At 35.0% G+C, this 16,361-nt stretch overlaps 1 protein-coding gene across 1 annotated transcript in view; it reads right to left on the bottom strand.

The window, feature by feature from the left end:
- Positions 1 to 880: 880 nt before the first annotated feature.
- The window catches only part of LOC138710289 (host cell factor 1-like), a 37,026-nt gene continuing 21,545 nt past the window's right edge, over positions 881 to 16,361 (bottom strand). The window contains exons 5-6 of the mRNA XM_069841053.1: positions 5,742 to 5,945; positions 881 to 2,280 (exon numbers count right to left, since the gene is read on the bottom strand). Of these exons, the coding sequence (XP_069697154.1) occupies positions 2,209 to 2,280; positions 5,742 to 5,945 (276 nt within the window). The 3' untranslated portion in view covers positions 881 to 2,208. The remainder of the gene's footprint in view (positions 2,281 to 5,741; positions 5,946 to 16,361) is intronic.

Genomic DNA, 16,361 nt, shown 5'->3' with positions numbered 1-16,361 from the left:
AACCCTGCATCAGACCCATTTAACGATAGTGTAAAGTGCGTGATGTGAGTACCCATAGGACATAACTCACTGAACCCTGCATCAGAGCCATTTAACGGTAGTGTAAACTGCGTGATGTGAGTACCATAGGACATAACTTACTGAACCCTGCATCAGACCCATTTAACGGTAGTGTAGACTGCGTGATGTGAGTACCATAGGACATAACTCACTGAACCCTGCATCAGATCCATTTAACGGTGGTGTAGACTGCGTGATGTGAGTACCCGTACGACATAACTCACTGAACCTGGCAGAAGATCCATTTAACGGTAGTGTAAACTGCGTGATGTGAGTACCCGTAGGACATAACTCACTGTACCCTGCAGAAGACCCATTTAACGGTAGTGTAAACTGCGTGATGTGAGTACCCATAGGACATAGATCACTGAACCCTTCATCATACCCATTTAATGGTAGTGTAAACTGCGTAATGTGAGTACCCATAGGACATAACTCACTGAACCCTGCATCAGATCCCTTGTTATGAAGATAACGCAAGTGTCAAGTTGAATGAACTAGGCTACAAAGTGAGTAGGGGTTAGTGCACTATACACAGATGTAGCCAATGAAATTTTGTATAAGCCAGTAGAATTATTTCATTTTTTCCCACTTTTGGAGATAGCGCATTATTCCCTGTGAAAACACAAATTATTTCTTACTGGACCTTCAGTCTCCCTACTTTTGATGTAGCATGATGATTTCTGGCATCTGTTTCCAGGTTCTCACATATTGTCCATGACCTGGCTACAAGGTTTCTGTTATTAAAATCTTTTTTTTTTTTTTGACATCTTATTATCCTTTATTATTTTAATATAATATTTGAAAATAATTTCCAGTGATACATGCTTTTCTGTTTCTGACATTCTCTTCTTTACCTCATGTTAAAAGTATGTTATAAGTCGTATGTTGCGATCATGGAAAATGAAAATAGTCATCACCTCATAATTTTAAAATAACTAATCCTTAGTATTTTCACTGGTAGATTATAAATTAAGCTATCTCGGTTTTAAAAAATGACTAAATATAGAGTGTAACAAAAGTTTCTGGTACAGTGAAAATTTTAGTTTTTTTTTTTTTTTCAAATATTTGATGGTAAATATCACATTTTCAGCCAAATTATTAATAAAGGATTGCATCACACCACAATCAAGTAGTACCAACTCCTACACCATAAAATTTGGTCATGGTTCCTGAAAAAATGGAAACTATAAAAGAGAATAATTCTAACATACTGTTACAGAAACTTTTGTTACACTCTGTAGTATACTGTACTTTAATTTTAAAAATATGACACTACTTTTGGCTAACCTTAAAAAGGCTTGATTTAGTTTCAGAATAAAGTACTTGGAAAAACTGTATGTCAAAATGAAGATCTGTTCCTAAATAGACACCATGGCTTTCTGATATATATTTTTTACTGTAACACAAGAGGGCTGTGACAATTAAAACAAAATTAATTAAATTAAATCAATCTTAGCTTATTAACTTCATTTTAAATCAGAATGAAATGCACAGAAACTTAATTGGCTTTAACTACCCTTTTTAAGTTAAATCATCTTTAGTTATAAGAGCTTCAGCAACATGTTCGTGAAATTGGCTCTATGTATGTGTACTATTTATTTAATAGGTACATAAATACATAGAAATTAAAAGAACCGGAACAGATAGTCAATTATTATCGGAATTTCTGTGAAGGAATTCCGCATACAAGTATCGGTGCACTTCCTCTGAAAGGCATATTCAGACTTTATCTTAAGTACTGTGTTATTGCAGTAGGTAATATCTAATGACTGAAAGTAAATAGAATGGAAGTTCTCGAAAAGAGCATACTTTTACTTTCTATAAAGATGATGACAGAAAATGTGTATCAAGTAACAGATGAATATTCAACATTGCGTGTTTGCATGATGTAACATTAAAGTCCAAGAAATGGAGTCTTTACACTATGAGACTTTATAATTAAAAGCTAGAACTTTATAAAACTTGATAATGCTAATTATTAATAAACACTAAAATTCAACTCCCTTCACATTACTCCTACACTTATGAACAGATAAGAACAAATTAACTTTTTAGAAGACTGACCGATACTAGAGACTGAAACAAGGTACCAGTACTATATTTATTTTGGAGTTCATGCCAGAGAATCTTCATCCTTCATTCTCCTTACTGGGGATGGCTTCCCATCTGCTTCTGGGCATTTGATCCCTGTAGCAATTTTGACTCGTGTTGAAGGGTCTGTAAAGATCAGATTTTAGGTTACTCAGAATAAGTAAATTTAATCGGTACCTATTAAATGAATTATGGTAGCAGTGCTATCATTTGCGAACCACAAAAGTTGTATTTCAAATAAAGAGTGATCCATCTGAGTATGGATAAAAATACTGCAAAAAATGAAGATATTTTCTATTCACTGTTCAATATTTTGTAAACAATATTATAGAGATGGGAGTTTCTTCACTTAGCCACATTAGATCTCAATGTGACACAAAAGAAATCATAAGTTGAGATTAATTCCTCCTTTGTATGATTTAACACCTCAGATGTAATTTGGGCGAAATCATATTATGACAGCTTCGAAATCAACAGAACTGGTGATATTTATACAGGTAGTGCTCTTCACTAAACCCAGATGTGGCCCACTTCTGATGTGTGCACACATCTGATCAGCAGATCAGGTTTCTTCGCGGTACACATACAACGTCACAATGCTCTAACAATTTGAAGCTTAAAACAACCACAGGAAGTTTTCCTCTCATTACTACATTATGTTTTCCACAGCACATAGAGAAGTACTGAGAGCTGAACACAATGCTGCCATATTCACTGTTGTTGCACTCCTCAAATGATTTTCATTTATCCAGAACCAAACAGATCACATGTTGATATTAAATGATATTGATGTCATACTGTAAGTACAATTATTTACACATGTCAATTAATGAAACATTTAAATAAAATGCTTCAGTTATACATTAAAGTAAAAACATAAAAACTACTCTCTCTCTTTCAACTTTAAACATTTCCATAATGGACATGTATATCTCTGTTCCCAGTTAAAATATGACTTTTGGAAATGAAGCCAGTGTTTCAATAACAGAAGAGCAACTAGTCAGAGGAACTTCCACTCATCGAGCTTAAGTTGATGTCACTACTGTTTGTAGTGTAATGACAACTGCAGACACTTGCACCAAATGTAACTTGATGTCCATTACCTTAGAGAATATGGATTGCAAAATTGGTTTATGACTTCTATTACGATTTGAAACCTAAGAATAATGTGAAACACTATTCATATTGTGAAGAATGGCGTGATTAGAATTATATTGTTGGTTTACTTAATTCTATGCGTCGAGAATTGTCATTGTTGCTGTGTTGTGTGCAATAACCATTGTTGTCAGAGTGTTATAAATAAGATAGGCACAATATTATATAAAACTGCATACATGGATGATTAAAATATTACAATGGTCAATGCAAAATGCAGGCCTGGTTTCTAGTTTGCGCCAACACCACCTTTAATATCACTTCTAACTGAATGGAGACTGAATATTACTTCTCCCAATTCTCTTACAGCAGCCACGCAACTCATTTCCAGGTGTGTCAGTTGCTCACTAATATCTGAACTCATTTCCAGGCGTGACAATTGCTCACTAATATCTGTTAAGTCCTTCCAACAAAAGTTTACAGAAATCAGGAAAAACTGTCATTTGTTCCCAAATTCACTTTTCTGTAATTTCTTTGTTTAGTTTTATATGGTCAGTTATTCCTATCTGATCTACATCTAGTGTTGATATTCTGTAGTGGTTTATTTTAATTAAGTGTTTTAGGTTGAATTTAATGGGATTAGTTCTGTAACTGGGACTGTATTTGACTTTTCAAGAGGGCACACAATAAGGGGGAATATATAAAGGCATTTTAGATAAAAATCAGTTAATTACTTATTATTAATAAAACATGACTAGTATCAGTCTGTTAGTATAGTATATCAGTATCAGTTTATCTCTAGCAAAAAAAAAAGAAGGTAGAACATGTAAGTAATAGAAGTTTTATGATTCATGTGTGGCACATTAAGTGTGTAAGTCAAACAAATCCTTTAAGAAGTTATTTTTAATGAAACGATATGATAACATGGGTAGAAGTTACGAAAATAAATACAATTTTTATGATTCTCTCTTTCTAATTAATAATTATTTTCCCCTTTTCACTTAAATGTTTATCATTGTAGCATGTGGGTTTGATAGTTCACCTATGTCACTCTTCTCCTGGCTGTATCTATTGTTTTTAAATAGAAGATCTTCGTAACTCTCCCATTCAGGCCCAAAGTGATTATTGACATCTTTCACTTTGTTTTTGTTTAGCTAAACCCTTTTCAATTTCTGTGGGTTGAGTTTCCACAAATGACTTTCCTCTTCTGCAGATACGTTTCCTACTCCAACATCAAGGTTGTAGCTTTGCTCATCTGAGCTTGTAGTGCTTTTCTTCTTGACAGTGAGCCTTTTACAAGTCTTAAACTGGAAATGCCAAGCTAAAGAAGGCTTTATTATATGTTTGACAACTGATTTCCAGTCAGATATTTTTACATCAGTTCCCAGTTTTAATATTGTTCTAAATTGAATAATAACTTGTTCATAATCAGTGGGTTTCAAGATAAGGCTTCTTGCTTGAACTTGCTCTGCTATATGGCTAAACACTCTAACTAGGTACGAACAATGAAGAACAGTAGAATAATATTCTTTACAGATGTTGTAGATTCTTGGGCTACTTAACATAATGTGGTTCTTATTTATTAATTTAGCACAAATTACTGATTAGGGAAGTGTGAACATAACGTTCTTTGGAACTGAATCTTCTATAATGCACTTTTGTCTACAGAACTTAACAGATTTTGCTCCTGTATGCTCTTATGGACATAACATTTTCTGGACTTCTATATAGTCAAGGACTTAGCGGGTTCTGGAACTGTGAACTCTATAATACCTGTAAATGTGGCTTAAAATGTGTAAGACAATGCAATATATCACGATGTACAAAACTCAAAATTGAATTTTTTTGGACTTAACGGTTTCTGGAAATGGATGACCCACATGTAAGTATTATTTGGTATTGTAACAAATCTCTCATAGTGCAGCATTGTTACTGTAGGCATTCTTATACAAGACAAAGAGAGCACATGTTTGGAAATGTCACCATGTTTCTTCCATCCTTTTGATTCTAAATCTTTACGAATTTTTTGAGCATTTATTAAATTTACAATTATCTTTTTTCTTAAGTTTTAAAAGGTGTTCCTTATTTTTGGTTTACAAGACCGATCTCTAAAGGATCACGTCATCTTCTACGTTATAAAATCGCTTGGCTTAATAGTGTCATTTATGAATATCAGAAAAATGATGAGGCACCACCATGATGCAAATTTATCATAACCATAACATTTTTCAGCACGCGTGTTCCTACCTCTTTTGTTAACTCTCTCACTCCACTTTCATCAGAGACTGATCAACTCGACTTTGCATAGTCACAATACATACTCTCTAAATTAACAGTTTACACTGATTCTGGACTGCCATTGTTAAATATTAAAACTTCTGTCAAAATATTACCATGGAAAGTTTTAAGGTATCATTAGAAATTATGTTTCGTGATAGCTTCCCACATTTTGTTTTGCTACTTAACCAATTCTTAGACACTTGGAGGTTTACCTGCAGCCACCTGACTTGGGTGGCAGGCCCATATCCCTTTTTATTTCGAGCAGCAATTCTGAAAATGATGGCTGGTTTAGTTGTTTTGTCGATATGAGCTGCTGCAAGTGATGAGTCTGGCACAGAGCACTGGTTTGTGGGGCCGCAATACACACGTACAAATGCCAATTGGGTTGGGGTGGTTGACACGGTCTTTGTCTCACCCTGACAACAAAGAGAAAACTTTATACATGAAATATATTGTGCAATTGTAGCACCAACATAACGACCTAACAACATTGCAAAACACTTAGTCATTACAATATAAAAGTGTTTATTTCTAGAACAGAATTTTCAATATATTCTTCTGAAAATGGAAGGTAGAGTATGGAGTCATTCTAGAACACTGCATGAAGAAATAAATTTTCGGATATTTGAATCATTTTCCAACAATTTCACAGCATTCCCTCAGAATTCATTGAGGTGCTCTGAATCATAATCAAAGGCTGGTGGGACTCAGCCCCACCGAAATTTCATAACATTATGCAAAACAAGTTGCCTTCATATTATTTTACTATGCATTTCAAATATAATTTATTGCGGCAGAATGCATGATGCACCGGTGGATCTTGCATCTTCTTCACAAGAGGCAAGCTGCCAAGTGTTCAGCTCAGAGGAGGATGTCACGTGTAATGTTTACCACAGGGCTTGAGATAGCAGCCTCGTGTTATGGAACATGCCTACGTCTCCATTCCCCTAGTCAGAGGAGGAAGGGGGAGAAATATTTCGGAATTCAACAGTCTTACAAGTTTTCTGTTTTCCATCGAAGGAAAGAAAGTGGTTTCTCTGCACAGTAACTTACAAGTTTTAATAAACAGTGAATCCTTATTACTCTGCATTGTATACTGGGTTGTTCTGACATGGATGAAGGGAATAAGATGCTGTATTAAACCTCGATACTTATCTGGAGTCTTTTTTGACCCCACACCATATTTTATTGATAATATCTACATCCATATGCTCCAAAACATTCCAGTAACCTAGATATGCTATCCTTAGTTATTTTAGTTTCTTTTAAAATTAAAATTAGTATTTCATAAATATATATTGATTATTTTTTTCATATTTATTGCTATAGAACACGTCCTTATTTTCTAGTTAGAATTATTTTGCAGGGGTAGTATTTTGTTAACATGTACTTTGAAAAGAGAACAAATGAAACAAATACAACATAAACTGTCATGTAGGCTATGGGTAAAATATTGTAGGTTCAATAGTAATTATCTGTAGGCCTAATTGTAAAATTTGCTTCTTGTTCTTTCTACTGCAGTAGGTAATTAATTAATTACTTGTATAAATATAGTACTAATGAACACTTGATGAAATAACAATTTCCTTCTTGTATTATATTTCAAAGAAAGGGACTGTGCCCTCTGATAAATTGAAAACAAAAAATAAAAATACATACAGAATAAGTCTGCCATTAAACTAATTGAATTAATTCATTCAATGCTTAAACATAGTAATTCTAGGTTCAATAAAAATTTTCATCTTCCTTATAATATATAAAAGTGCATTAAGCTGTAAAATATATTAAGAACAAATTCTTGGGGCCAAAAAAGATCCCAGATAAGTAGCATGAAATTCTAAAGCAGCTAAGTTGAGAGGATTAAAGATAGGTACCATTTTATTCATTAAATGAAGAGCATGAACAAAGTGGAAATGATCAGAAAGGATCTTTCTCTACTGCCTGATTTTATGAGAAAAGCTGGTTAATTGCAAGTGGACATATCTTTTTAGTGGATTATTTTTAGGACGCTTTATCAACTGCTGTGGTAATCTAGCACCTGAATGACATGAAGGTGATAATGCTGGCAAAATGAGTTTAGGGTCCAGTGCCGAAAGTTACCCAGCATTTGCTCTTAATGAGTTAAGGGAAAACTCCGGAAAAAAACCTCAACCAGGTAACTTTTCCCAACCATAATTCGAACACGGGCCTACTCATTTCACGGTCAGGCATGCTAACCGTTACTCCACAATGGCGGACTGCAAGTGAACATAAAGCCTCTTTATTTTATTTCGTGTGTGTTCTATTTGGTGAGCATAAAAGCTGAACATTATCAGGCACGTTTTTGTTAACTAATGCTGAGTTCTTGGCAATAAGCCATTAAGGTATTTGTGACCCTTTAAATGACTGTTTTGGTCAAAATTTTGGTTTTTGCAATTGTATTTTCTGATTCCTTGTTATTTCTATTTCTACATACATAGTTTACATATATCTTTCTTCAATTGCCCGTTATTAGCATTTTTCTAACTGGAAGCAGTCATTCCTTGAACCGCAAGTTTCTGTCTGCAAGTGCACAACTGTCCTTTTCAAGTTTTTTTTCTGTGACAAATAAGTTAAATTTGGCGTTGGTTGAAGAAATTTTTCTCATACTGTAAAGTTACTATTTCTTCCAAGGTAGAAATACAAAATAGTAATGAGTGCTTCAATAGCCAGGTCAGGCATCGATGTCCCAAAGAAGTATACACGGGACTTACTATGCTAAAACTGGGGAGTAATTATGGTAACATCATTGAGGCAGAGGTGCTCAAGAGGATGTTTATCACCTCTCAGGCAGGAATATGATGGCTAACTTCAGGCAGCGTACAAGACCAGGGTATTTCTAAGTGACAAGCAAATCTCCCCTGAAATGAAAACACGCAGAAGATACCTTAGGGGTAGGAAGAAGAAGAAAATGAAGGAAGACAAGAAAATTCTCCAGGAAGGTACCTTATATGGAACAGGCCAATTTTAATACTTTTAAGTACATGTAACAATGTTCTTTATCTCCCCAAGTTTGTTTCTCGTTATCTCCATCAAACAGCATCTTAAATGATTGTGTCACATTATACAACATTAAAGGAAATTAAATACTCTGTGTTCTGAAGAAAAAAAAAAATTGAGAAATCTGCATAATCAAAAATTTTGTGAAATAAAAAATACTGAAGAAAATTCACTCTCGCTAAAAGAAAAGAAAAAAAGAAAATTCAAATTTCAAAATGTAGGTTACATAACTTTCTGAGATTCCACACATTCAACACACATCTAGGAATGTTCTTAATAAAATAAAATGAATTTAAAATGATTCATTAAGAAGTTAGAATTTAAAAAAAAAAATGTAAATTTATTTTAAGAAATAATTTTTTGTGCTCCTCCCCAATTTATTTATTACTTTTTTTTCATCCACAAAACACTTAGTATTGGTCCATCAATGAATCAGTAAAAGTTTGAAAAGATTGCTCAGTAATTGAAGATTTCTATTCAAAAGAGTCGTGAATAACTTCTCTCTTGCTCTCCAATATTTCTCATACAGTGGGTTCAGGGAAAAGGGCTGGAGATCGATAATGATGATTCTGAGCCATTTCTTCCTGAAGACTGCACAATGGACAAAATATTTTAACAAGCAGTCATGCCCTGAGTAATCGAAAGGATGCAACTGCACTTCTACTTGGATAACCAGGAATTATTCTTATATTCTGTTGTGCATTGGGACACTCCCATCTTTTATTAGTTCAAATTTTGTGGGAAAGGTATTACAGCAGAACCCTATTTATCCGAAATAAGGAGCAGAACCATTTCGGATGTGATTTTTCGGATAATGGTTGAGAAATATTTTCGGTAAAAGTGGGAAGAAAGAGAGATCATTAAGCACATAAATTATAAACAAAAATTCAATGAATTTAATATTGTAATTGCACATCAATTTTACATCCAATAATCAGTTATCTTCTGTCTCTTTTTCGTACATCGTTTGCGAGTTGGAATATCACTTGATGGGTAAAATATAAGAGTTTTCTTTTACTCGACATCGCACTCGCGTAACTAAAAAAATAAGACGTACCAATAACGCATTAACTGCAATACAATTAAAATGAACGAGAAATTGAAAACTTACCTCTAATTCCTGGGTACGAATGCATATACCATAATCCTGTAATTCCTGGGTAGATGGGAGAAGGGGAGGGCGAAAAGAACGTCTCACTTAATAGGTCTGGCCACACCTGGTTACTATACAAAACAAGTGTCTGGGGAATGCAGATGTAGCACTGCTATGAAAACATTGACACTTTAATTTGTAGCCATGCTATAGGATGGACAAAATATGTGGATCACATGCGGAAACTAAGAGGAAGGCAGAAAATAGGACAGACTGGATAATGCTGGTTTTGCAATGAAAGACCTGCCCATGAGCAGAACACTTATGTATGTATGTCTAGAATTCCTGGAATGTCGTGTCTAAGAACAGTCACTATTTGCAAAGACTAGTTGATTCCATGCCCACTCGACCGCAAGATGTGATCAAGATAAGGGGATAAATATTGAATCTTGGCTTTTTGTTTTGTTTTTTGAACGCTTAATTGTTTGAATGTTCTAAGGCAAACTCCAGTAAGTTTGTTTTGTTTATGCCACGAAAGATATTTTTGTTGAGAATAAAATATTTTTTCTTTCCATTTGCAATCACAATGTCATAATGATAAAGTCATGAACCTGATGTTAATTACTGAAATAATCGTAAAAGACAAAGGAGCAATTATATGTATACTTTGTCTCTCTCTTAAAAACAAAACAAAAATGAACATAAAAAGCACGAGGTTGTATTTGAATGCAGGACCTCACAAATAGGAGGCCGGAACACTACCATTACACTATCAAGTAACACACACAATGCTGTAGATATCAGGCAACGTGGTCCAACAACATGTAACATCGTCTGTCTCCAAATTGTAGCAAAGATACCCAAAGGGAACTTTGCTTCAAGAGAGCGGTCACTTTTTCTTTATATTCTGATGTTCGTAATTCAGGATACCAGTGGTCAACCTCACTTGAGCACAGATGATTGCTTTAATGCTGTATTTGCGAGCTTATTTTAGAGACAGAAAATAATAGGTATTTGTAGATGTCTGTGGATAAAGTGTTACATTACGATTTATTTAATATGGGCAAGGTTATGGTTTTTCACAGGTTGAATATATTAATTAGACATCATTAATAGCCCAGAATGCTGGGTAACTTTCGGTGCTGGACCCCGGACTCATTTCACCGGCATTATCACCTTCATTTCATTCAGAAGCTAAATAACCTAGATGATACAGCGTCGTAAAATAGCCCAATAAAAAAATAAAAATAGCCCAGAATGAAGACAGTTCCCAACAAGCCATCATGGCCTCAGCATTTAAGAACGTGTCCAGCAGTGTCACCAAATTCCATCTGGAAGAAATACTGGGAAGCAAGGTGAGTAACGTAAGGCCTCCAAGATTGACTCTCCTCTCTAATTTTTGTCCTCGTTATTATTTATCTATGCTGTGTTTGCTTTAGTTTATAGTCATTTCCTATTTTGTATAACTGAATGAGTTCCTCACACCCAGTGATGTGAATCAAGTGCCGGCTGCATTCAAATAATAATATATCAATTAGTCCCATCACACAAGTAAACCACGAGCCGCCACTTTGTTACACGCCAAGAAAACACTTGCTTAATGCTTGTCAACTGCAATGACAAACTGAGAGAACAAAGAAATATACGAATGAAAGGTACCCAGATGGCAGATATGATAAGTGCTGCTATCTTGGATCACCAATCCAAAATCAAGTACTGAATCACTATTGTGACCCATGTGACCACTAGAGGATTAAACTTGAATTTATTTTGAAAGGGGGTTAAGTCTAAGTCATTAAATGAAAACTTTTCAGGAAGTTGAACTTTCTGTTTAACAATATGCTTCATTTACATCAGATTCTTCTGGCGTTGTAACTGTTTTCCACTGAACAATGTCTCCATAGAATGCCATGTGTTCATCAGGATCATACTATAGGAGCTTTCTAATATCGTCAATCTCCTTTACATCGATAGCCACTGAGTGTTCATCACTGTAGGATTTCTCACTGGGCAATGAAGATACTCTTCCTTCTAAGTGCTCTGACCACTGAGCTATGCCGAGCACTTGCTACGTAGAACCAAGGACCCGGGTTCGATCCCCGGCACTGGAGCAAATTTTTCTCCTAAAATATTAAGTGTCAATATTACAGATAAATTCTGTAGGACAAATTAATATGTATCTATAATAACATCAAAAGTGCCGACAAGAGTTGTTCCTACAGATTCTTCTTATACTGTGGTCAGAGTGTGGTGTCAACTACATTCAGGTACCCACATAGCATGTAAAGGAAGACCTTTACCTACTTACCATTACCAATATATGCTGAGCTTTAATGGAAGAGTCGAAATTGGAGCTGCAGTCAAAATTTGAAATTTTGTGTATTGGTATCAAATCTAGAGTGTTCCAAATATACACTGAGAGGCAAAAAAAAAGTGGGCCATCTACAAAAACCAAAAATTAAGAGATATTTTTTTTTATTTTCAATAACCTTCATTGCTTAGTAACAGTGAAACAATGTCTAGAGAGTTTAGATCTGTCAACAATGCAGATCTACAGGAAAAAGAATAAATAGTACAGAATACCATTGTCGTAAAATAGCGATTTGTAATCACGTTCTAATGTTTAATCATCTGGTGAAAATTTCACGTTTTCATTCATCTCTATAATGTCTTCATAAAAAGATATAGCTTAAAAGACTATAAACCTCACATTTATTTGAATAATCAAGAAATTCAGTACAATCCAACTCTTAAGATCCTAGGATTAATTTTTGATGAAAAACTTTTATGGTAAACACATTTAACCAATGTTGCTTCGCAGTGTCTACCACGATTAAATCTCTTGAAGATCATAGCTAATAAGGAATGGGGATCAGATATCACGACAATGCGTCTGTTTTATAATGCTTATATACGATCAAAATTGACCTATGGATGTGAAATATGGGCAGGAGCATCAGCAACTCATCTACAAAACATTTCTGTTCTTCAAAACTCAGCCTTAAGATTATGTCTAGAAGTACCAAAAACCACATCAACTGTTGCCCTAGAAATTGAATGTAATATTCAACCAATCAGACACTATGTATTACAAAAGAATCTAAAAATGCATTTAAAATTGCAAGCCTCATCCAGATCGCAGACATTCTTCAAACTGTCAGATAATATCCTGTGTAATTTCTATTAAATAAACAAAGGAGAAATACCAATCTATATCACAGACACACTCATTGCTAAAACTCCAATTGTGAACGAAATTCCTCTGGAAATGGGTGATTCCAGAATGTAGCATACAAATTCCAGAAATCACTCAAAAAATGATACTCCATACATTCTTATGTTAGATGCCATGGAACTACTTTGCAGCACATATAAGGATCACCTTCAAATTTATACAGATGGATCTCTAAATCCTAATAATGGGACATCAGGAGCAGGGTATTGTATTCCAAAATATCAAGAAAGTTACTTCATACCATGTTCATCCTCCTCCAGTCTTGACACTGAATTGCTAGCTATTGATGCTGCTCTTCAGTGTGTTACTCAAATTTCTGAAAAATCTATTTGCATACTTACCGACTCCAAGGGGACTATATTTAATATAATTAAATATGTACCAAACCTATATGCACATAGAATTATTCCAATTCAGAAACAACTAAGTAAACTAAAAGAACTCCAAAAGGAAATAACATTTCATTGGATACCTAGTCATTGTGGTATACCTGGAAACGAGAAAGTCGATAATATAGCAAAACAGGCAACATATTTGCAACCAAGACCTCTTCAAGTGATATCTCTATTCAGTGCTTTTGCTTCAGTAAAGTCTCATTTTACAAACCTATGGATCAACAATTGGCTCTCTTCTGACAAAGAAAAAATTTTACAGTCTGTACAGAAGAAACCAAATGACCTGGAAATGTACAAAAACTTGCCCAGACATGTCCAAACACTTTTAACAAGAGCCAGAACAGGTCACATTGTCACACAATTGTACCTACACCAATTTCACATTTCCGATAATCCTACTTGCCTTTGATGTAATAATCATGACAAAGATCTGGAACACATTCTTCTATACTGTCCATCCATAAACCACAAAAGAAGTAAATTAAAATCATTAGTACCAGTTGCAGAAGACACAGCCCTGCAGTATATATTGACTACACCCCAACTCTGGCTGCTAGCAACAGGCAACTATAATGAACACCGATCAAAATACCCCTCATTTCTCGTGAAAAACAACTGAATAGACTATAGTGGATTTTATGTCGTCAGCAAACAGCTGGATACATTAAGAAGATTGATTGATTCATTCATTTCTATAAAATTTTAAGTTCTTCTTCTTGTAGCAAATTATCTAAATTTGTATAGAAATGCTATTAAGTGCAACTGACGTAGTAAAAATTGTAGCTACAATTGCAGACAGAAGCCAGCGAAACGTTGCTGCAGCTCTTGATATACCACAATCATCCATTCAGAGAGTGGTCCAGCGCTACAGGGAGACTGGAAGGTACTGAAGGAGATCTGGTTCAGAACGAAAACGAGCAACAACAGCTTGCAACGACTGCTTCATCGTCCTGAACATGTTGAGAGATCGTCACTCTACTGCAGTAGAGACAAAAAACATCCTCCAGGAAGTGAGAAATGTCAATGTGAGCGACAGAATGGTAAGATGACTTTGGTTTACACCCAAGGAAACCAGCACCAGGTCCAGAATTGCTCCCACAACATCATGTCACATGATTACACTTTGCACATAATCATGTCGATTGAAATCCGGAGCAAATTTAGTCAAGTCCTGTTCACAGACGAATCCAGATTTTGTCTACAATCTCCAGATGGACATGAGCGGATTTGGAGAAGATGAGGAGAGTGCTATGCTACCTGTAATTTCACCACTCGACTAAGTGTGATGGTGTGGGCCGGTATTTCTTATGTAGCTCACACAGACCTCATTTTCTTTGAAGGAAGTTCTCTGACTGCACCCCGATACATTGAAGAGATTCTCAGCAAGTATGTTCTTCTCTATGCTCCATTTATATGCACGACAACGTCCACCCTCATACTGCAAGATGTGTGAATGAGTACCTTCAGAAATTTGGTGTAAACAGAATGGAATGGCCAGCACGAAGTCCTGATATGAATCCAATAGAACACATCTGGAACTTATTGTGTTAGAAATCGTCTATCTCCACCCAAGATCCTCCATCAGCTCCGGAATGTGCTTACAGAGGAGTGGGACAACATCGATCAGAATGATATCCAGAACTTAAATGCTGGAATGAATTGCTGGTTGGATGTTGTAAACAGAGCACGGGGAGGTAACACATGTTATCAAGAACTCCTTCATTACCACAGAAACCACTGTTAGGGTCAGTAAAAAACTTTGAATAAAAAATTGTCACTGTCAATTATTCCAGATTCTTTCTCATTTTATCAGTTCCATAATAAACTGATTTGTTAACATTTCCTAATTTTAAACATTGCATAATTGCCTCGGCTTATATAAATATACAAAATTCTAGAAATCAGTTCTATACGTGAAAAATTTTAGGTGCCCGCTTTGTTATGTCTCTCAGTGTAGTATCTGACATGAATATTCTGTATCAACAATCACACCACCCACACATTTTTTTCAGAATTCCTTCGATGAAAGGTAGATATTAAAAATTATTCCATAAGTTTCCTCCATGTACTGAAAATAACATAAAAGATGGAGGGCTGGTGGGAGGCTGAGAAACTAGAAATATAAATTCACACTTAATTATAAAGTAAGTAAATTATTTATAGAGATTCAGCTGTTCAGCAAGAGATTCAGTAGTTCAACAAGAGATTTAGTAGTTCAGTACGAGATTCATTAGTTCAGTTAGTGACTCAGTAGTTCAGTAAGAGATTCAATAGTTCAGTAACAGATTCAGTCATTTACTTTGTCAATTATAAGCAATTTAACCATCTGTATCCTGTATCCAGTAGTGCTAGAAGTTTACCCTTTAGAATGTTGTGGAATACTTCTTACTGCCATTTATTTTAATTAAAAGCACACACATCTAAAGTCTGGATCAATTTGAAAATACAGTGCAGCTTTGATTACCGTTATCATTCCTACTGTCATATGATAATTAATTGCATTAAATTCGATTATCTTCAAAATTTTACTAATTATATTCTTGCAGAATCATATAGAATACCAATACATTTATTTGGAGTGTCCAGTTCTTGCACAATTTCGAGCATCCAGTCATGTGCTTGAAACATTATAAAACTACAAAGTACAAATTTATTTCGAGAAGCAAGATGGTTGCAGCAACTTCTGAACACCAGAAATCTATTTCAAATATACAGATAATATTTACTTCATGAACTTCCACAAGGAAGCGTCATTTCCCCTCTCACGCACTGTGCACATTCAGCCTCGCATTTGTGTTGCTCTCTCCATTGTGACTATCACACAGAGTGTGCAGGAAGTGAAAATGTCTACAAGATTCAATCCACATAACTGAATCACAATATTTACAAAGAATAAGGCCGTTCGAACTGCAACAACCATCCTTAAAGACATAGTGGTGAGGTACACAAGCCAATTCGAGGCTGTAGTGCTAGCCATCGAACATCAAACAGAATGCATATATCTGTCTATTGCTCATTAGTTTCACTGCTTTCAGTCACCATAAGGTAACTATTGTAGCTAAGTTTTATCTTTAGAATGCACTATCGCTAT

The sequence above is a fragment of the Periplaneta americana genome, chromosome 12 (genome assembly GCF_040183065.1).
Source record: "Periplaneta americana isolate PAMFEO1 chromosome 12, P.americana_PAMFEO1_priV1, whole genome shotgun sequence".
NCBI lineage: Eukaryota > Metazoa > Arthropoda > Insecta > Blattodea > Blattidae > Periplaneta > Periplaneta americana.
Note: the sequence above shows the minus strand (reverse complement) of the source record. Positions and strands in the feature narration are given on the sequence as shown.